The sequence below is a fragment of the Phyllobates terribilis genome, unplaced genomic scaffold (assembly GCF_046119375.1).
Source record: "Phyllobates terribilis strain yellow unplaced genomic scaffold, ASM4611937v1 Scaffold_11__3_contigs__length_659146591, whole genome shotgun sequence".
Lineage (NCBI taxonomy): Eukaryota > Metazoa > Chordata > Amphibia > Anura > Dendrobatidae > Phyllobates > Phyllobates terribilis.
Window position 1 is genome coordinate 9,835,705 of NW_027362771.1, and position 21,556 is coordinate 9,857,260.

Consider the following 21,556-nt stretch of genomic DNA (forward strand, 5'->3'; position numbering starts at 1 on the left):
GTTGCTGGCTATTAAACTTGCGTTTGAACACTGGCGTAATTTTTTGGAAGGCGCTAGATTTCCTATTCAGGTTTTCACAGATCATAAGAATTTGATCTATCTGGATGCTGCCAACCGCTTGAATGCCCGTCAAGCTAGGTGGGCACTTTTTTTTTCTCGGTTTCATTTTTCTGTTACCTATATCCCTGCACTAAGAATGTTAAAGCCGATGCTTTATCTCGCAGCTTCTCTCCTACGTCGGTGCAGAGGAGGAGGATAGCATTTTGCAGAAAGGAGTTGTGGTGGCGGCATTGTACTCCGATTTGGAGAATGGGATTCTGAATGCTCAAGATGATGCTCCATCTAACACTCCCCATGGGAGGTTGTTCGTGCCTAGAGCCTTTAGGAGAGATTTGTTTGTGGAGTGTCATGAGTCTCGGTTGGCAGGTCATCCAGGTGTTTCGGAGACTAAGAGACTTATCAGTCACAGTTGTTGGTGGCCTGGATGGCATAAGGAAGTCATCAAGTGGGTGCGTCAGTGTACTGTGTGTGCTAGGTCAAAGGCTTCACATACTCCTGCTGCGGGGTTGCTTTGTCCTCTGGAGGTTCCTAGTGCGCCTTGGACGCATCTGTCTATGGATTTTATTACTGATCTTCCTGTGTCTGAGGGTTTTACTGTCATCTGGGTGGTCGTAGACCGTTTTAGTAAGATGTGTCATTTGGTTCCATTCATTAAGTTGCCCTGCGCCAAGACACTCGCTAAGGCGTTTGTTAAGGAGATTGTCAAGCTCCATGGCATTCTGACGGATATTGTTTCTGATAGAGGACCTCAGTTTGTGGCTCGCTTTTGGCGTGCTTTTTGTGACAGGTTGGGAGTCCATTTGTCATTTTCGTCTGGTTATCATCCTGAGTCTAATGGACAGACTGAAAGAAAGAACCAGGATGTTGAACAGTTTTTGCGTTGTTTTGTGGCGGACAATCAAGAGGTGTGGTCTGAGTTTCTGCCTCTCGCAGAATTTGCTCTTAACAATCATACATCCTCCTCTGCTTGGTGTTCTCCTTTTTTTTTGCTGCACTGGGAGACAGCCGTCTTTTGGTTTGTTCTCCAAATTGGGGTCGGCGGTGCCAGAGGAGGAGAATTTTTCCGGTGATTTGGAGAGAGTTTGGACTAATGTACGTTGTAACCTGCAAGAGGCTAAAAAGAAGTCCAAGAAGTATTTTGACAGGAAACGTAAAGAGGTTTTGTTTACTGTGGGTGACATGGTTTGGTTGTCCTCGAAGAACTTGCGGTTGAGGATTCCCTCTAAAAAACTGGGTCCTAAGTTTATGGGTCCATTTAAAGTGCTTCAGGCTGTTAACCCATCTGCTGTCAGGTTGGATGTCCCTACTTCCTGGAAGATTAATTCTGTGTTTCATGTTTCCTTGTTGAAAAAGGCTGACGTTTCTAATAGGGACGCCACTGTCACAGTTCCTCCAGTGGTGGAAGACGGTAAATATGAAATTTCTCGTATTTTGAATTCAAGATGGCATAGAGGGTTATTACAGTATCTTGTCTCCTGGAAGGGTTTCGATCCCGAAGACAACTCCTGGGTAAGGACGGATGATGTCTCTGCTCCTAGGCTTGTTAAAGCTTTCCACAGGAGGTTTCCTGATAGGCCTGGGCCTGGAGGATCCGGAGGATCGTCATAGAAGAGGGGGTACTGTTAGAACCCTCCTGTTAGTTTTTGCTATCTTGTGTTTTGCAGTCACGTGACCAGCTACCTATATATTCCAGCTCCGCCCTTCTGGATTTGCTGGACTTCAGTGTTTTTTGCCTGTCTCTCTAGCCAGGTGCTTTGGTGCCTATCTCTGTCTAGTTTGCTTGGTCCTCTGGGACCTCTAGTACTTTTTGTCAGTTTGTCTTTTTGCTCTGCAACAACTTCTGTTAGGAGGTATCCCTTTTTTGTCCCAGTCCTTAGTTCTTTTAGGGACCCCTCCCTTTATTCTATAAGTCTCCATTCAGACTAGCCGAGGACAAAGGCGGGTCTGTTCACAAGGAACAGGCTGCCCGCTACATCGTAGGGAATCAGCTTAGTCTTACTGTAGGGACAGCTATTCCCATTCTTTCCTTAGTTTATGTTGCAGATCATAACATAAACAAGCTAATAAAGAGGTGGTCTGAAACTAAATTTTATTTTCATCCTAAATCTCTATTTCATGTAATAATCAAATTTTTTTTCTAATATACTTTATTTAAAAATTCCCTATCGCTCCCTAACGATACTATCTAACTGCTTTATTTTTTTTCTACTTTCCTTTTGATGATGCTTCATTTGAGAATCCCAGTGCATGCGGGGATACTCAAATAAAGCGTAATCAGGGGGCAGAGGAACTGCCACAGCCTCGTTTTCCTCTCTGTAACAAAGTCATTAGTGACCTCCATTGCAGGGGCTGGGCTAGTCCCTGCTCTACTGAGCATGTGTTAGTTGTCCATTCTGATGTATGCTCAGTAGATTCCTGTCACTGTGCACTATTCTTCTGCACTGTGTCGCTGGCTCTGATCAGAAGTGACAACCCGATAACAGTGTGCACTGTTATGGCATAGTGTAAGTAAATAATGAGCAAGCAGAAACCATTGCCTCCCCTGCAGTGATGTCACTTGTGGGGGCGGCACTTTCTCTACTTATAATGTGCACTGACCATGCGCCATGTTGCCAGTTGGTCAATTCTGATCAGAGCCAGTGAGAGAGTGCACTGTCACTTTGCACTGAGAAGAACAGTGCACAATAACAGGAATCTGTCAGAATTGGCAACGGGCTCATGCAGCAACCTCGTAATATCACAGCGTGCTTCAAATCCTTATAATGCAAATTCGAGACCGGAAATTCCACCACTACTAGACCTGGCTTAGTCATGGCCAGAAGTCCCTGCTTATTGTGAAGTCGCCCAAGATTTCAGCTCACGGTGGTGATAAGAAGAGGTGCTGAAGACCATATGCGGAACAGTGAGTAGTGGAGGTGAGTGCTGAAGGAATACTAGCAGTTTTTTTTTTTAAAAATATATCCTGGAGTTATAAGACCCCAGAGAATAATATAGGACATTCAAATTGTTATTATTAAATTCAATCCAAATCGAATTTCCAGGTGAAATCCGCATGATTTGGCGAATTCGAATCTTGTCAGATATTCTCATCTATACTACTGGATGTCCAATAAAATATTAATATGTTAATTGCATGATAAGTTTCTTTTGCTTGAATTATTCAGCAGATTCAAAACATTCCATATTATAATATTTAACTTAGTGAGTAGCATTGGAGCGATGTTTTTTAACATATTGTTAGCCTCATATGATTGCAATAAATCTCATTTTCTGGTAATTTGCAAACTGTAAAACGTCTGCTGTTCACTGTATATGTGACACATTGCGGCACACAAACGAACACGTTACACTGCAAAAATAACTTGATTAGCATTTTCAATCACAGCAAGTTGATGATTCCTATACTCAAGCACTGGCTATATTTTCTTTTTCATCTGGTAACCAATGGGCCAAATTATGTGAGGTCAGAAAGGTCTCTATCTGTACAGTAGGAATAGAGTAAGACAGATGTGACAAAGCTTGTGGAAGCACAGAAAAACTGAACCCTGAAGTATTGATTGGATGCAGTATGAAATAGACATACTCCTTAGGCCTTGAGCATTCTGGAAAGATGTAGTTTATGGTTATTTTTTAGTCTAATGGTTAAAATGGAAGCCTTGGATACTGTAAAATTTGACCCAGCTGTTCAAAAATCCCCCTCTCTATCTCTGTTTACTAGAAATAATACACGTAATCTGTAAAGAACACTATTCATCTTCCAGTCACCCACTGCACGTTTCCAAGCAGAAACCTCAGCTATTCTCCAAGCTGTCATTTCATGCCTCGTATACAATGTTAAACCTTTAAGATAAATAACTCACTCAGCCATGCTCTGTTGTGATAGCAAAATGACCCAGTTTAAAATGGCAGACTACATATACAAATGCACTATACATAGCACAGTGGGACAAGCCAGGAATTCCTAAAATATTTATGGAGCACATTTATTGTTAGTTTTATCAATAATTCTCAATTTTCAGCTGACTCAATCAAAATATACTACATATTTTATGGGCAGTATAGCATTTCAATAATTCAGGCTGCAGGAGGAATCCTACAATATACAGTATGTTTTATTCTTGGTTCTGTCTGTTCTTTTGACTTTCTTTCCTTGAATATGTAAAAATCTTACAAACTACATTTGTAAATGCAATACAATTGTCAGGGTATTGCCACTGCAAAGAAACACAGTTATCACCATCAGAGAGAAAAAAACCTGCACATAAAACGCCTTTAATCCGGCAGATGTTAATTTAGAAAATAGGAGTTTTTCACAAGGGAGAGGCGAAACGCTTCTCCTCTCTCTTGTGCCAAGATCTGATACATATTTTGATAAAAAAAAATAAGGATGCTAGAATGAGTCTCTTGAATGAGATATACAAGGGTCAATAGAATAGCATGTTGTGCTAACATTTTATTTTTAACTTTTTTTCTTTAGTATTGCTGGTGAGTTTATATGTTTTTCTAAGACCATAAGATACTTCTAAATTTTCTTTAGGCCTGCACTAATAATGTCTCTCGAGTCCTTCTGTACTGTAAGAACCATTACACTAAAGAGTTTTTCTGCTGGTTTAGAGAGCCACATAGATACTTGTAGAGACCGGGCCTTACAGGAACACATTATGTTGTACCTGGAGATAGTATATAAACTAAATATTCTGTCTTTGTAGTGAAACTCTGTGTCACATATAATTAGACTGTAGTGTACACTCATTGACTTAAAAAAAGACACAAAGGCACTGTGACTAAAGGTCTCCATACACCTTAGCTGTTGATTTTTCAGCTGACAGCTATTCCTTCTGACCCCACCAATATACATTCATGATCTGCCCAAGTGAGCATATGTTCTCAACAGTGGAATAAATTGCTTCAAGACACTTTTAGATTATTTTAGCTGCGTACTTCCATTCTGTGGCATACATAAAAATCACAATTGTAATTGAGCCCGCCCAAAACATATATATATAATTTATTAACAAAGCCAGATTGGACTGGGTTAAATCCTAGCCCTGCAGGGTTTGATTAGCACCTGGCTAGCTCTGCATATGATATAATCAAGCTAGGTTCACCTTATGGAGTCTGCTTGGGAAGCTGAGCAGACTGGATGTGTGTTGGAGTTAAAGAGAGAGATAAGCTAGAAACTCTCTCTGAGAAGAGTCTGCAAAGGCCATGTGCACCAAACTGCACATATCAATGTTTGCTATGGACGATAGCTGTTTTATTTGACCAAATGTATTTGGCGGGGTCCTATCTTCCAATTTTACTTTTATATGATACGTTGTCAGTATGGTGCCCCACAGCCCCTCATTCAGTATGATCGGCCCCCAGAAGCCCTTCATTCAGTATGAATGGCCCCCACAGGCTCGGCATTTTGTATGATGACCCACTCAAATGATTTAAAAAAAATCAAATGACTTAAAAAAAAACTATCTCACTATCCTATTCAATGGGTACCTACATGCTGGGGTTGAGAATACTTCTAAAAATGTGATAATGGGGAGGGGTGGAGAGGGTGCCTGGTGCCAAGCATGACCGAATTCAAGGGCTGCATAGCAGCTGCATGGGTTGCCTCTATGGATGGTATGTTCTTGCCGCCACTTGTTTAAATTCAACATGCTTGATCCTTATTTCTTCCCAAATCTACTCTCCTGCTAGAATACTGTAGGTACCCCTGATACTTATACAGTGTATCTGCTTGTCGTATATACTGTGATTTAAAGTTGCTACTTAGCATAACTTTTTATTGGCATAGCCCTGTTTGTCAGGGTTCTGAGATTACAAGCAGCAGCGATTCTTATTGTTGGGCAGTTCCCTTTCCTTTTGAGATTTCTTGCCTTGTTTGCATAATTAACTCTGGCCTTTGAACTTTCCATTAAAGGCTGACCCTCACACTTCCTATGTGTTACATTATTCTGCTTTAGTCTAGCTAAAATATTCTTTGCTGCCATCCACTGACACAAAGCAAAATGCAATTACTTTTAGCTAAGTCAGAGATGTATCTAGGTTTTCTGGCACCTGGGGCAAGAATTCAGTTTGCCCCCTTGCCCCTCAAGCAGTTTGAGTAGTCGTCATGTGATCAATCATTTATATCCGATTTGCACACTTACAGCCATGTGCGTGCCGAAGAGCTGATTTTCATAATTCTCTGAATGTTCAGTGAAAAACTGAGAGAAGCAGGAAGAAAAGCTAGTTGCCATATGATGGTAAATATTAAAATCACATTTGAGTGAAGTCGCCATGTGATGACTGCTGGAACAAGCAAACAGAGTTGAATCCTGACAGTGAGTATATTACATTCGGTTAGGATTGGGCATGCTACAGTGCTTCATTTTATAATTAAAGGATTTTTCCAGGTTTGAGATGAAGGTCTGCAGTCATTCTATGTGACTACAGGCTTCTGAATTCTCACAGCGCATGCACTGCACACTTTTAGGATTCTCCCTTGCCAGTGGCAAGAGTGGATGGCCATATGAGCACAAATTTGCAATTTGTATACTTCTGGCCACATTCAGACTAGACATGTCCAGCCTTGCTCAATTCTTTACATTCAAGTGAAGCCACACATGTCTAGTCAGCATACGACGGCATGTATGCAAATCACATACTTTCAGTGTCATAAACTCCCACCCTCACAGCTGGCACCAGAGAATCCTGACCGTGTACAATGCGCACTGAGAATTCAGAAGTCTGTAGTCAAGTAGAATGACTCTAGACTCATCACAAACTTGGACAACTTCTTTAATGCTGCTAATATAAATAAAAACATAGTAAACCGTTAACTTGTCAGATAGCACAACACTTTACATGATACATTTCTATGGTAATAATTTTACAAGTTATGGATGGCTACATGTGTACATGATCATAACCAATAAGAGGACAAGAATTCATCTCCAGAACTACCAGCAGTACAAGAATACATAATTTGAACCCCCTTCAATACAGAAACACAGCATCACAACCCTCATCAGTATAGACAGTATAGCCTATGCAGTGTTAAGTCTGGAAGACGTGAGTACAATTGATCACTGGGAACCGGTGCACTGCAGCTTCTCTGAGCTGGCTGTCAGCTTGACAGCTGGCTCAGAGAATGGCCAACTCCTACTACGGAGAGTGGCAAAATGCAGCCGCCAAGGCGACACCTCCGACTGCTGCATTAGGAGGCCCGACGGCACCCCAGGCCAGCAGCACCCAGGCCAAATGCCCCGCCTGCTCCCCCTAGAAACACCCTGTACTAACTACATTTTTATTTTACACCTTAAGGCCTTGTGCACTTGGCTGTATTTTCGGTCCGAGTTGGATCTGACAAGACATTGGATCGCACTCAAACCAATGTTAGTCTGTGGGGCTGTGCACATTTCCAATTTTTTCCTTGAACTGGGTCTGCCCAAAGAAAAGATTGCTGCATGCCTGAGTTTGATCTGATATTCGGATCTCACTCGACCACGCAAGTCAATGAGTCCGTGGAAACCATCAGACTGCCCTCGAATGTCATCTGAGTGCTGTTTAATTTTCAGAATCGAAAAGATGCAGACATTTCACAGTCTGATCAAACACTGATCAGAGTTTCATCAGAGTGTCATTTTCATATATGACCTGATTCTCTTGGAAGACAGAATCTACGGTCATTTGCACAAGCTCTTGCCCACATTGCTGAGGTTATTTATATACAAACCCTGGCTGATTACTGACCACTGTGTTTAATCTCTCACACCATTAGATAGTCCATTTCTTCTTGTTGATAGTTTCTGCATACTTTTTCATTAATACTGTTGTAATTCATGTTATGCAGTCTGTTTTTGTATGACTTTAGTACTGTACAGTGGTGGCCAAAAGTATTGGCACCCCTGCAATTCTGTCAGATAATACTCAGTTTCTTCCTGAAAATGATTGCAATCACAAATTCTTTGGTATTATTATCTTCGTTTAATTTGCTTGCAAGGAAAATACACACAAGAGAATGAAGCAAAAATCAAATCATTGATCATTTCACACAAAACTCCAAAAATGGGCCAGACAAAAGTATTGGCACCCTCAGCCTAATACTTGGTTGCACAACCTTTAGCCAAAATAACTGCTAACAACCGCTTCCGGTGACCATCAATGAGTTTCTTACAATGCTCTGCTGGAATTGTAGACCATTCTTCTTTGGCAAACTGCTCCTGGTCCCTGATATTTGAAGGGAGCCTTCTCCAAACTGCCATTTTGAGATCTCTCCACAGGTGTTCTATGGGATTCAGGTTTGGACTCATTGCTGGCCACCTAAGAAGTCTCCAGTGCTTTCTCTCAAACCATTTTATAGTGCTTTTGGAAGTGTGTTTTGGGTCATTGTCCTGCTGGAAGACCCATGACCTCTGAGGGAGACCCAGCTTTCTCACACTGGGCCCTACATTATGCTGCAAAATTTGTTGGTAGTCTTCAGACTTCATAATGCCATGCACACGGTCAAGCAGTCCAGTGCCAGAGGCAGCAAAGCAACCCCAAAACATCAGGAAACCTCCGCCATGTTTGACTGTAGGGACCGTGTTCTTTTCTTTGAATGCTTCTTTTTTTTTCCTGTACACTCTATGTTGATGCTTTTTGCCTAAAAGCTCTACTTTTGTCTCATCTGACTAGAGAACATTCTTCCAAAACGTTTTAGGCTTTCTCATGTAAGTTTTGGCAAACTCCAGCCTGGCTTTTTTATGTTTCGGGGTAAGAAGTGGGGTCTTCCTGGGTATCCTACCATACAGTCCCTTTTCATTCAGACACCAACGGATAGTACGGGTTGACACTGCTGTACCCTCGGACTGCATGGCAGCTTGAACTTGTTTGGATGTTAGGCGAGGTTCTTTATCCACCATCCGCACAATCTTGCGTTGAAATCTCTCGTCAATTTTTCTTTTCCGTCCACATCTAGGGAGGTTAGCCACAGTGCCATGGGCTTTAAACTTCTTGATGACACTGCGCACAGAAGACACAGGAACATTCAGGTCTTTGGAGATGGACTTGTAGCCTTGAGATTGCTCATGCTTCCTCACAATTTGGTTTCTCAAGTCCTCAGACAGTTCTTTGATCTTCTTTCTTTTGTCCATGCTCAATGTGGTACACACAAGGACACAGGACAGAGGTTGAGTCAAAGTTAATCCATGTTAACTGGCTGCAAGTGTGATTTAGTTATTGCCAACACCTGTTAGGTGCCACAGGTAAGTTACAGGTGCTGTTAATTATACGAATTAGAGTAGCATCACATGATTTTTCAAACAGTGCCAATACTTTTGTCCACTCCCTTTTTTAGGTTTGGTGTGGAATTGTATCCAATTGGGCTTTAGGACAATTCTTTTTGTGTTTTTTTCATTGAAGACAAATTAAATGAAGATAATAAAACCAAAGAATTTGTGATTGCAATCATTTTCGGGAAGAAACTGAGTATTATCTGACAGAATTGCAGGGGTGTCAATACTTTTGGCCACCACTGTATAATATATGTGTAATCTTTAGTATATAGGAGTCCTAGAATTACTGTTTTCCCTGTTTGTGTCTTGTAAAACTATATTAGTATATGCTTAGACTTCTTTGTACCCATATTGTACCTTTGTATGCCTCTTACTCTATCTGATTCTACAACACCTGGCAAAAATTATGGAATCACCGGCTTGGAGGATGTTCATTCAGTTGTTTAATATTGATGAAAAAAAGCAGATCACAGCCATGGCACAAAACTAAAGTCATTTCAAATGGCAACTTTAGGGTTTTAAGAAACACTAAAAGAAATGAAGAATAAAAATGGGGTACTCAGTAAGGGTAATTTTTTGCAGACCAAGCAGAGGGAAAAATTTATGGAATCACTCAATTCTGAGGAAAAAATTATGGAATCATGAAAAACAAACACACAAAAGAACACTCCAATACATCAGTAGTATTTTGTTGCACCACCTCTGGCTTTAATAACAGCTTGCAGTCTCTGAGGCATGGACTTAATGAGTGACAAACAGTACTCTTCATCAATCTGGCTCCAACTTTCTCTGATTGCTATTGCCAGATCAGCTTTGCAGGTTGGAGCCTTGTCATGTACCATTTTCTTCAACTTCCACCAAAGATTTTCAATTGGATTGAGATGCGGACTATTTGCAGGCGATGACATTGACCTTATGTGTCTTCTTTCATGGAATGTTTTCACAGTTTTTGCTCTATGGAAGGATGCATTATCATCTAGACAAATGATGTCATCAAACATCCTTTCAATTGATGGGATAAGAAAATTGTCCAAAATATCAATGTAAACTTGGGCATTTATTGAAGATGTAATGACAGCCTTTTCCCCAATGCCTTTACCTGACATGCAGCCACATATCATCAATGACTGTGGAAATTTGCATGTTCTTTTCATGCAGTCATCTTTATAAATCTCATTGGAATGGCACCAAACAAAAGTTCCAGCATCATGACCTTGCCCAATGCAGATTCGCGATTCATCACTGAATATGACGTTCATCCAGTCATCCACTGTCCACGATTGCTTTTCCTTAGCCCATTGTAACCTTGTTTTTTTTCTGTTTCGGTGTTAATGATGGCTTATGTTTAGTTTTTCTGTATGTAAATCCCATTTCCTTTAGGCGGTTTCTTACAGTTCGGTCACAGACATTGACTCCAGTTTCCTCCCATTCGTTCCTCATTTGTTGTGCATTTTCTGTTTTGGAGACATATTGCTTTCAGTTTCCGGTCTTGATTCTTTAATGTCTTCCTTGGTCTACCAGTATGTTTGCCTTTAACAACCTTCCTATGTTGTTTGTATTTGGTCCAGATTTTAGACACAGCTGACTGTGAACAACCAACATCTTTTGCCAAATTGCGTGATAACTTACCTTCTTTTAAGAGTTTGATAATCCTCTCCTTTGTTTCAATTGACATCTCTCATGCTGGAGCCATGATTCATGTCAGTCCACTAGGTGCAACAGCTCTCCAAGGTGTGATCACTCCTTTTTAGATGCAGACTAATGAGCAGATCTAATTTGATGCAGTGGTAGTTTTGGAAATGAAAATTTACAGGGTGATTCCATGATTTTTTCCTCAGAATTTAGTGATTCCATAATTTTTTCCCTCTGCTTGGTCTGCAAAAAATGACCCTGAGCACCACATTTTTAATATTAATTTATTTTAGTGTTTCTTAACCCCTTTACAACCCAAGGTGGTTTGCACGTTAATAACCAGGCCAATTTTTACAATTCTGACCACTGTCACTTTATGAGGTAATTACTCTGGAACGCTTCAACGGATCCCCCTGATTCTGAGATTATTTTTTCGTGACATATTGTACTTCATGATTGTGGTAAAATTTATTCGATATCACTTGTGTTTATTTGTGAAAAAAAAGGAAATTTGGTGAAAATTTTGCAATTTTCCAAATTTTTATTTTTATACCCTTAAATCAGAGAGATATGTTGCACAAAATAGTTAATAAATAAAATTTCCCACATGTCTACTTTACATCAGCACAATTTTGGAACCATATTTTTTTTTATTAGGGAGCTATAAGGGTTAAAAGTTGACCAGCGATTTCTCATTTTTCCAACAAAATTTACAAAACCATTTTTTTAGGGACCACATCATATTTTAAGTCACTTTGAGGGGTCTTTATGACAGAAGGTGACGCCATTCTAAAAACTGCACCCCTCAAGGTGCTAAAAACCACATTCAAGAACTTTATTAACCCTTCAGGTGCTTCACAGGAATTTTTGGAATGTGGAAGAAAAAAATTAACATTTAACTTTTTTTTCACAAAAAATGTTACTTTAGACCCAATTTTTTTATTTTTCCAGGGGTAACAAGAAAAAATGGACCACAAAATTTGTTGTGCAATTTCCCCTGGGCACGCAGATACCCCATATGTGGGGAAAAATCACTGTTTGGGTGCACGACAGAGTTCCGAAGGGAAGGAGGACCATTTGACTTTTTGAATGTAAAATTTGCTTGAATAATTAGCGGATGTGCCCCTGATGTGCCTAAACAGTGGAAACCCCCCACAAGTGACACCATTCTGTAAACTAGACCCCTCATGGAACTTATTTGGATGTGTGGTGAGCACCCTGAACCCACAGGTGTTTCACAGAAGTTTCTAACATTGAGCCTTAAAAATAAAATTTTCACATTTTTCCCACAAAAATGTTTTTCAGTCCCCAATTTTGCATTTTCATAAGGGTATCAGGAGAAATTGCAACATGCAGTTTGTTGTGCAATTTCTCCTGAGTAAGCAGATACCCCATATGTGGGGGAAAACCACTGCTTGGGCATATGGCAGGGTTTGGAAGGGAAGTAGCACCATTTGACTTTTTGAATGTAAAATTTGCTTGAATAATTAGTGGATGTGCCCCTGATCTGCCTAAACAGTGGAAACCCCCCTAAGTGACACCATTTTGGGAACTAGACCCCTCAGGAAACTTATCTAGATGTGTGGTGAGCACCCTAAACCCCCAAGTCCTGTACAGACATTTATAACATGGAGCCGTGAAAATAAAAAAATCGAACTTTTTCCACAAAAATTATGTTTTAGCCCCAATTTTTTTTTATTTTCACAAGGATAAGAGGAGAAAATGGCTCCCAAAAACGTTTGTGCAATTTCTCCTGGGGTACGCCAATACCCCATATGTTGGGAAAATACAGTGTTTGGGCGCACGGCAGAGTACAGAAGGGAAGGAGCATTGTGTGACTTTTTGAACGCAAAATTGTCTGGAATCGAGAGCAGACGCCATGTCGTGTTTGGAGAGCCCCTGATGTGCCTAAATAGTGGAAACCCCCCACAAGTGACCTCATTTTGGAAACCACGCCTCTCAAGGATTTTATCGAGGGGTATAGTGAACAATTTGAACCCAGAGGTATGACACAGAATTTGATAACATTAGGTTATCATATTGACTAAGTTGTCATTACTCGTGAGCACAAGTGCTCGATACTTGAGTTTGCATCGGGTACTCAGGTATGCACCATGTATCGCGGGTGCTCGAGTGACATGCTTGAGTCCCCGCCCGCATGTTTCACGGTTATTAGACACCCAAAAAAAAACATGTGGGGATAGCTCGTGCATGGCAGGCAATCCCTGCGAGTTTTTTTTGGCCGCAAAGCATATGGGGCGTAGACTCAAGCATGTCACTCGAGCACCCACGATGCTCAAGCATGCCCGAGCACCCGATGCAAACTCAAGTAGGGAGCACTTGCGCTCAACACTAGTTGCCATATCGTCTTTTTTTTTTTAACTTTTGAAAAAAATCCCAACCCTAACCCTACCCCAACCCCAACCCCAACCCTAGCCCAACCCTAGCCCAACCCTAACCCCAACCCTAACCCCAACCCTAATACTAACCCTAGCACAACCCTAGCCTAACCCTAGCCCAGCCCTAACCCTAGCCAAACCCTAGCCCAACCCTATCCCCAACCCTAAACCTAGCACAACCCTAACCCAAGAGTTTATTTCTTATGACATTCCTCGTGTGGTATAAGGGATTAGACGACTTTATTCTTTGGGTCGGTGTCACTACAGAGATACCAGAATCATATCGGGTTTTTATGATTGACGCATTTTTTTGTAAAATCGAGTTTTTGCATCGCCATATTTTGAGAGCTATAATTTTTCCATATTTTGGCCGACAGAGTCATGTGATGGCTTGTTTTTTGCAGGATGAGTTGATGTTTTTATTGGTACCATTTTCAGGCACATGACATTTTTTGATCGCTTTCTATTCCGATTTTGGGGAGGCAGAATAAACAAAAACCAACAATTCAGGAATTGTTTATTTTTAATTTTTTTATTCTGCTCCGCGTGTGGTAAAATTGATAGAGTAGCTTTATTCTTCGGGTGAGTATGCTTACAGCGGTACCACATTTATATAGTTTTTCTATGTTTTGGCGCTTTTACATAATAAAAGCAATTTCGTAGAACAAAATATTTTTTTGCATCGCTTTATTCTGAGAGCTATAACTTTTTTTTTTTCGGCTGATGGAGCTGTATCATGGTTTGTTTTTTTGCGGGACGAGATGACGTTTTCAGAGGTACCATTTTTATTTATATTCGTCTTTTTGATCGCGTGTTATTCCATTTTTTGTTTGGCAGTATGATGATAAAGCATTGTTTTTTGCTTCTTTTTTTTTTTTACCGTGTTTACTGAAGGGGTTAACTAGTGGGACAATTTTATAGGTCAGGTCGTTCTGGATGCGGCAATACCAAATATGTGTACTTTTATTGTTTTTTTTGTTTTTTTTCATAATAATATTTATTGATGGGTACATTATATTTTTATTTTTGGTGGATTATTTTTTTTATTTATTTTAAATATTTTTACAAAATTTTTTACGTTTTTTTTCACTTTCTGACAGTTTTTTTATTTTTATACTTTGTCCCACTATGGGACTTTCACTTTTTTTATTCTGATCGCCTGCATAGCACAGGAATGGAGCACCATTCGTGTTCTATACAGGCTGTCAGCGCTGCACACGGAGCAGATAGTTTGGTCATGCACTGCGCATGACCAAAACATCTCCCTGCTGTCTGGCGACCCGGATGTTGTCATGACAACATCGGGTCATCATGGCAACATCCGGGAAGATAGCGCTGGAGGCCAGAAGAAGAGGTGAGCATTGCGATCACCTCCCCTTAGCCACTGCAATGCTGTGATCGACTTCGATCGCAGCATTGCAGGGGTTAATGTGCGGGACCGCTCCCTGCACATAGTACCGAGTGTCAGCTGTGAGAATCAGCTGACACCCGGCGGCAATCGTGCCCGCACACACAGCCTGTGTGCGCGCGCGATCGCAGTGACGTATTAATACGGGTCAGGCTCTTAAAGCCCAGGGCACAGACGCGTATTAATAGGTCTTGGGCTTTAAATGGGTTAAAGCCCTAAAGTTGCCATTTGAAATTACTTTAGTTTTGTGCCATGTCTGTGATCTGCTTTTTTTCAACAACATTAAACAACTGAATGAACATCCTCTGAGCCCGGTGATTCCATATTTTTTGCCAGGGGTTGTACATTAATTTATATGCCCTAATTCCACAGATTTCTATAGAATTTTTGAAACAAAAATCATAGTATGTTTCAATATTTTTGACATTCTCTTCTATGAGTATTGCTACCACTCAATGACATACAGTGGGTACGGAAAGTATTCAGATCCCTTTAATTTTTTCACTCTTTTTGTCATTGCAGCCATTTGGTAAATTCTAGCACATTATATAGCATAGCACCAGGTAATATAAGGATCACTATATATAGGACATTATATAGCACAGCACCAGGTAATATAAGGATCACTATATACAGAACATTATATAACACTGCATTAGGTAATATAAGGATCACTATATACAGAACATATACAGCAAAGCACCAGGTAATATAAGGATCACTATATACAGAATATTATATAACACTGCAACAGATATTATATAAGGATCACTATATACAGGACATTATATAGCACAGCACCAGGTAATATAAGGATCACTATATACAGAACATTATACAGTGGGTACGGAAAGTATTCAGATCCCTTTAAATCCTTCGCTCTGTAGCATCGGCGTCTCTGCCCCCTGCCAGGCAGAGACGCCGTCCCTCTCACCGCCGCGCTCCCTGCCCGGCGTCCTCCAGCGCTCCTCTTCCTGCTTCTGCCGGCGTGCGCAGCTTCCCGGGCACTGTGGTTAGGGCGCGCGCACCCTCCCTTTTAAAAGGGCCGCGCGTGCCACCCTAAGGAGTCCACGGCCAATTGCTGGAGGTCCTCCCATATTTAAAGCACCTCCTCCAATATGGAGGTGCCCGAGCAATAGTTGATGCACAGTGTACTTACCTCTGCTTCAGCCCTCAGGTCCCGCTGCTAGCCTGACTACTAGTCCTGCCCGCCAGCCTGACTATCTGTCCAGCCCGCCAATCTGACTACTCTCCAGCCCGACAGTCTGCCGTGACCACTTAACAGCCTACTTAGAGGCTCCTTCCATCACTTGCCGTGACCTCCTGACAGTCTACCTAGAGGCTCCTTCCATCACTTACCGTGACCACCTGACAGCCTACCTAGAGGCTCCTGCCTGTCACATGCCGTGACCACCTGTCAGCCTACCTGGAGGCTCCTGCCCGTCACTTGCCGTGACCATCTGACAGCCTACCTAGAGGCTCCTGCCTGTTGCCTGCTGTGCCCCTCTGCTGTATCGGTCAGTCTCAGCCATCTGGCCCGTGGGAGTCACCTGCTCTCTTACAAGGTCGTCCCCAGAGTAGAACCTGGTCCCTCTGCTCGGTCCCTCCCTGGTCACGGAGTCGTTAGCCGCCGTACGACCTAGGTCGGTCCGAGTTGATACTTAGTTACGCCCCTCTGGGTCCCTCCTTGCACCGCAGCACAGAGGTTCCACCATCCAGATCCGTAACACACTCTTTGTTTCATTGCGACCATTTGGTAAATTCTAAAAAGATTATTTTTTTTCTCATTAAAATACACTCTGCACCCCATCTTGACTGAAAAAAACAGAAATGTAGAAATTTTTGCAAATTTATTAAAAAAGAAAAACTGAAGTATCACATGGTCATAAGTATTCAGACCCTTTGCTCAGACACTCATATTTAAGTCACATGCTGTCCAAGGAGCTCAGAGACAGAATTGTGGCAAGGCACAGATCTGACCAAGTTCCACAAAGTCAACTATCACTGCAGCCCTCGACCAGTTGGGCCTTTATGGCAGAGTAGCCCGACAGTAGCCTGTCCTCAGTGCAAGACATATAAAAGCTCGTCCACATAGAGTTTGCTCAAAAACACATGAAGGACTCCCAGACTATGAGAAATAAGATTCTGTGGTCTGATGAGACGAAGATAGAACTTTTTGGTGAAAATTCTAAGCGGTATGTGTGGAGAAAACCAGACACTGCAATTGAAGGAAACATGAATGCGGCCAAGTACAGAGATATCCTGGATGAAAACCTCTTCCAGAGTGCTCTGGACCTCAGACTTGGGCGAAGGTTCACCTTCCAACAAGACAATGACCCTAAGCACACAGCTAAAATAACAAAGGAGTGGCTTCAGAACAACTCGGTGACCATTCTTGACAGGCTCAGCCAGTGCTCTAACATAAACCCAATTGAGCATCTCTGGAGAGACACGAAAATTGCTGTCCACCAACGTTCACCATCCAACCTGATGGAACTGGAGAGGACCTACAAGAAAGAATGGCAGAGGATCCCCAAATCCAGGTGTGAAAAACTTGTTGCATCATTCCCAAGAAGACTCATGGCTGTAGGAGCTCAAAAGGGTGCTACTACTCAATACTGAGCAAGGGGTCTGAATACTTATGACCATGTGATATTTCAGTTTTTCTTTTTTAATACATTTTCTAATAAATTTGCAAAAAATTCTACATTTCTGTTTTTTTCAGTCAAGATGGGGTGCAGAGTGTACATTAATGAGAAAAAAAAATGAACTTTTTAGAATTTACCAAATGGCTGCAATGAAACAAAAAGTGAAAAATTTAAAGGGGTCTGAATACTTTCCCTACCCACTATATGGCCCTTTAATATTGAATCAGAGCTTTGAGATGTGCATGAGGCCGTACCGTGAATCTGTTAAGAATAAGAAATCGTCAAACATAGTTTGTATCTATTTTTATTTTCTCCAGAAGTAAACATAAGAAAGAGATACCATTGCGGCATGTGTATGGGCTCTCTCCAAGCATATCTAGTGGAAAATCTGCAATGCTATGTATTGATACTGCGCTTACTCTTACTGTATATAGCTTGCTAACCAGGCATTTATAAGTTTGGAAAAGCTATTTGACAAAACCCAAATGCAGCCATATTCTACTATCTACAGAGCAAACAGCACGTATCAATAAGAAAAAGATGATTTAAACATCAGAAAAAGAATTGACTAATAAATGTATGTGATTTGTTATATTCATATGCTTGCATAATATGGTTCATATTGATCATGTTGGTCCCTTTTAGGAAGCTCAGCAATCAGATTTAAGACTTGTTTAGACAAAAGTGTTATATGAACGTATACAATCAGAGTAAAAATCGGACAGCACACTGACCAATGGAAATCATTAGGGCAGTTCAGATGAGAGTTTCTTCATATGGACCAAGTGTCCATGCGAAAAAAAAAAATTGCAGCATGCACTATTTTCTACTGGGCATGAGATGAGTCTGCCCTTTCAAGTCTACAGCTAAGCAAAAAAGAATTGAATCACATACAGAATGTCCATATTGCATCTGATATTTATGGATACATTGCCATTATTAACCTAGGAAATATTTGATCATGGACATTTTAAGATGATGGTGTATAAATATGGAAGCCTTATGGATGTCACACGGATGTTGCACAGACGTAAAATGCAGACACATGGATATCACATGGATGACCATACGGATGACAATTATCTGCGTTTTCTGGAAGAAAATTGGATTATTTTTCATACTCTCGTTAACCTTGTCTAAGGCTACATTCACACATCTGTGTGACACGTCATAGTGCTGTCCATTTTTTCTCAGGCAGAACACTAACCCATTAACTTTCACTGATCCATACACACATCCATTTTAAAAATACTGATGCAAAATACTGATCAAATACTGAATGTGTGAACTTGGCCATATATGAATAGACAAAGTATAAAAAAGTTGAAACCATGTACCTGCATCAGTGAAAAAAAATGGATGCAATTAGGATAACACCTTAGAAAAAAAAATCAGTCTGTTTATCTTGGATGGTAAGGCCTCATTCAGACTTGAGTGATTTTTCATACATGCAGAAAATGGTTCGAATTTCATCAGCATTTTTCATCAGTGTTTGGTCGGGGTCAGTTTTTACCATAACTCAGTTGGCAAAAAGCACAGACATGTGAACTGCCCCATAGATTATAACGGGTATGTGCTCTACCCATGAAAACACGAATAGAACATGTATGCGAATAACGGACATTTGAATGAGGCCTTACACTCACATAGATGTGTAAATGCAACTTAAATCGGTAGCAAAACCTAGAATTCTTCACTTTTTGTATTTTTATGCTGCATAAACTGACCTGTGGTGTCTTCTTGAAATTTGTAACACGACAATTTTTTTTTTCTGGTACGCTGAGTGTTATGTGCAGATTTTCTCCATTGCATTTGATGCAAAAAATCTGCAAGTAAAAAACACACAGAAACACACTAAAAACGCATGTGATCCATACATGACTATAAATAATATTTTCTTAAAGCAAAATGTCAGGAAGTATCAAAAAGAGAGCAGCTTTATTTAATACATGACATACCAAAAGAGACAAAAATGTCAGCTTTAAAAACGAGAAAACAATGCAAGTGTAAAAGGCAATGAATAAAATGCAGGTCACGTATTAGTTTACCCAATACGTGCAGAAAATCTGCAACATCAAAAACTCCCCAAATAATCACTGTGGGATTGTAACCTAAGGGTATGTGGACATGGCATCTTTTCAGGCAGATTCCACCCTCTATGTACACAGTTTTGTAAAAAGAAGACACCGACAGCCAAGGGGCCCAAAAACGTCCAAGAAGAAGCCAAAGATGACGTTTCATGGTAAACACTGCTGACGTTTTCCTGCAGCGTGGAAGTGGGTTCAATCAGCTTTCATTAAAACACATTGTGATACATTAAATAACTGCTGCATTCATGAGAATATTATTGCCTGAACTGTCTTCTGGGGGAGGAAGGGGTAACACTGATAGAACAAGGGTTAATTTATATTTTTTCAAAGCAAATTCCCATTCGTCTGCAAAGAGCATAGGAAACAGAAATATTTGTAGCAGAAGCATTGATTTAAAAATAGCCAGTTTCTATAACATTGGGATACAATCTGATGAATGTGACACGGAGAAACAATATATGCTCCCCAAAAATGAGGATTTGTGTCAGACTCACCTGGCTCTGAATAAACAGGCTGGTGAGATGGATATCACAGAATGTGTGAGCTTTCAAAACAATGACAGTTGACATGGCTACATGTAGGCAACCACTGTGTTCTCCGAAGCATAATAGTAGGCAAAATCAAAGAAAATGGTTGCCTAGGAAATCTGTTCTATGCCTGTGCCGAGCCTCATACCAATCACTATTTATGCGCGTAATAATTTCTATAAAGAGGAGAATGTTGTCTGCTAACTTTGTAGCCCTAGAGCTATCAAACATTGTCACAGGCAAATGATTCCATTATGTTCTTGCATTTTATTTAGTTTTTCAATGTCCTGAAAACAAATCAATTAAACGTATTATGTTGGGAGTTACTATACCTTAGTCATTTTAACTAAAAGACCACTCTTTTTTTCTTATGAAAGCCTCAATAAACCCCATGAGCAATTAATCTTCTAACACTAATTAGATATTTGCTAATTAGCGTATGATGTGTGAATTGAAAAACATTTTAATGCTGAATTGAACAGGGTTTACAAATACATAAACTGTATCCCACTTCTCTCCTAATTATCATATTGTATAAATATTAATAAGGTCACATTGTGCTGCCACTTCTTCACGTGTATCCATTTTGGCTAGGCCTTTTGTCTGACTGATAGGACTGTCAACATTTTGTATTTACTTCAAGATATTCTATACAAGAAAATTCTCCAGAGCTGTCAGCATTTATGCATTCCTTTTCTCCGAGCATACCCGGCCGCTTGGTAATTATTGTGTATCATTTTGGAGATGAAAATGTAGTCTTAAATCAGCACCCTTAGTTATTTCTGCTTCATTCTGATTAAACTGATCACAGCCTCAATGCAATTTGCATGCCAGGTTTATAAAAAGAAGCTTAATAGGATAATGTTGGATTACAAATACAAATAAACCTTTGGAATGGCATTTAATGTGAGTGCCATGAGTGCAAATAGTTATAATGAGTATCAAAAGGTAATGAAAGAACAGTAGATTGTCTGATTGGACCTTAAACAATGCCTATCATTTAAATGTATCACACCCAGATATTTCATTAGGACTGATAAGGTTGTGCATGAAAAAAACCCCATTTAGACAAAATAAAATGTATTACACTTTTTCTATTCTTTGCCCAGATCACCATTTTATTCTAGTAATAATGATGATTGTCATACTAGGAAAAAAACAAACAAAAAAAAACATGCATGTCAGACAAATTTTCTGGCAGACAAAATGTATTTCAATCAGTTCAATTGTCCATTTACACATACCAATTTTCCCTCCTCTGCTATATTTATAGTGTTCAACAGCACTTGTGTGAGAATTTCCTATGTGCAGAACAGCAAGTATTTTGATTTTTGTAACTGTTTATTTTTGTGTTTGTTGCTCAGAACAAATATTCTGAAAATGAAAAATATATTGTTATATTTAATAGAGACATGGGTCATGTGTCTGATATTTGTGTCTTACTTTACCTAGAAACTGACCTCAATCATACTTTCGCCACTAGGCATGGGGACGTTAATTTTTGGCTATTATTGTACAGGGTTACGGTGGTGAAAGGC

General features: G+C 40.3%; 1 protein-coding gene across 8 annotated transcripts in view; it reads right to left on the reverse strand.

The window, feature by feature from the left end:
• Positions 1 to 19,227, reverse strand: part of TENM2 (teneurin transmembrane protein 2) — a 2,544,132-nt gene extending 2,524,905 nt beyond the window's left edge. For all 8 annotated transcript variants that reach the window (XM_073651122.1, XM_073651120.1, XM_073651119.1 and 5 more), the window contains exon 1: positions 19,129 to 19,227. In XM_073651122.1, coding sequence (XP_073507223.1) covers positions 19,129 to 19,213 — 85 coding nt within the window. In that variant the 5' untranslated portion in view covers positions 19,214 to 19,227. The remainder of the gene's footprint in view (positions 1 to 19,128) is intronic.
• Between the last annotated feature and the right edge of the window lie 2,329 nt (positions 19,228 to 21,556).